This window comes from Lupinus angustifolius, chromosome LG08, assembly GCF_001865875.1.
Source record: "Lupinus angustifolius cultivar Tanjil chromosome LG08, LupAngTanjil_v1.0, whole genome shotgun sequence".
In the NCBI taxonomy this organism is placed as follows: domain Eukaryota; kingdom Viridiplantae; phylum Streptophyta; class Magnoliopsida; order Fabales; family Fabaceae; genus Lupinus; species Lupinus angustifolius.
Window position 1 is genome coordinate 24,318,136 of NC_032016.1, and position 1,888 is coordinate 24,320,023.

A 1,888-nucleotide genomic window follows, 5' to 3' on the forward strand; every position below is an offset into this window, starting at 1 on the left:
TAATTTCCTTTCTTTTCCTGGCCCTTGGTGCATAATTGGTGATTTTAATGCCATCACAGGGGCTCATGAGTGTAGCAGCAGCTTCTTGCCTAATTCTACTGCCTGCTCTGATTTTGTCAACTTCATCCAATCTTCCAATCTGGTTAATCTTCCTACTAGAGGTGTTCAATTTACCTGGACTAATAAAAGAAGAGGGGTTGCTAGGACTGACAAGAGACTTGATAGATCTCTTTGCAATGAGGATTGGTTACTGTTATGGAACCATGTGTTTTGTTGCACTCTTCCTAGAGTCTCTTCTGACCATCACCCTTTGCTCTTTCAATCTGATTCTGATAGAAATTCTCATGTCTCTACTTTTAAATTTCAGAAAATGTGGTTGGAGAATTTGGACTGCAGAAGAATTGTTTTGGAAGCTTGGCAGACTGATTTTATTGGTTGTCCTATGCTGATTCTTTCCAAAAAGCTGAAACTTGTAAAGAAGGACTTAAGAACTTGGAATAAGTCTACTTTTGGGAATATCCACCATGCTGTTAACATTGCTCTTCAATATTTAGAGACAATTCAGAATGAGATTAATCTGGACAGTGATAATGATGATCTGCTTGCTCAAGAGAATCTAGCTCAAAAACAGCTTCTCAATGCTCTTAATTTAGAGGAGATTTTCTGGAAAGACAAGGCTAGAGTTAACTGGCACACTCATGGTGATAGGAACACTAGTTACTTTCACAAACTCACTAGGATCAGAGAAGCTACCAAAGCTATTTCTATGATTAGACATGATGATAATATCATCACTGATCCAGATGCAATTTCCAGCCACATTGTTCATTTCTATATGAATATGTTTAACTCTTCTAATGACATTCAACACAATCATCTCATCAATTTTGTGATTCCTTCTTTGGTCACTGAGGTGCAAAATAACTTATTGACCACAATTCCTTCTAATGAGGAGATTAAATCTTCTGTTTTTGCTCTAAGTGATGATAGTGCTCCTGGTCCAGATGGCTTTTCTGGATGTTTCTATCATGCTTTCTGGGATATAATCCACTTGGATGTGTGCAATTCTGTGAGACAATTCTTTCAACAGGGTTGGCTTTTGCCAAACTTGAATGCAAACTCTATCATTCTAATACCTAAGTTAAAGGGTGCTGACAGAGTGGAAGATTTCAGACCTATAGCCTTAGCTAATTTTCAATTCAAGATTATAACTAAACTCATTGCTGATAGGCTTGCTTCTATCACCCCTAATATCATTTCCTCTCAGCAAAGAGGTTTTATTAAAGGTAGGAAAATCCAAGACTGCATCTACCTTGCTTCTGAAGCAATCAATCTTCTTCCTCATAAGGTTTTTGGTGGTAATCTTGCTATCAAATTGGACATCAAAATTCTGGTCAAATCATAAACCTGCCTAAATGCAATTTCTTCTCTGCTGCTACCTCTGCTAGGAAAATTGCAAGAATTGCTTCTACTCTTGGTTTCTCTGCTGGTTCTATCCCTTTCTCTTATCTTGGTGTGCTTATTTTCTATGGTAAGCCAAGAAGAGTGCACCTTCAGGCTATTGTTGACAGAATCCTTAGCAAATTAGCTAATTGGAAGGGTGCTTCTCTTAGTATAATGGGAAGGGTTGAAATTGTGAAGTCCATCATTCATAGTATGCTTGTCTATAGCTTCCATGTATAAATGGCATGCTGCCTTGCTTAAATTGCTTGATAATGCTATTAGGAATTTCATCTGGTCTGGTAGTATTGCTCAAAAGAAAATCTGCACTGTTGCTTGGTCTAAAATGTGCTCTCCAATTTCTGAGGGTGGTCTGGGTCTGAGATCTCTAAGGCAAATGAATAGAGCTGCATTGTTGAAGCTTGTTTGGGACATGAGGATTTCTTCT

At 38.0% G+C, this 1,888-nt stretch overlaps 1 protein-coding gene across 1 annotated transcript in view; it reads left to right on the forward strand.

The window, feature by feature from the left end:
* LOC109354042 overlaps positions 1-1,405 on the forward strand; it is a 3,119-nt gene extending 1,714 nt beyond the window's left edge. The window contains exon 4 of the mRNA XM_019596394.1: positions 60-1,405. Coding sequence (XP_019451939.1) covers positions 60-1,405 — 1,346 coding nt within the window. The remainder of the gene's footprint in view (positions 1-59) is intronic.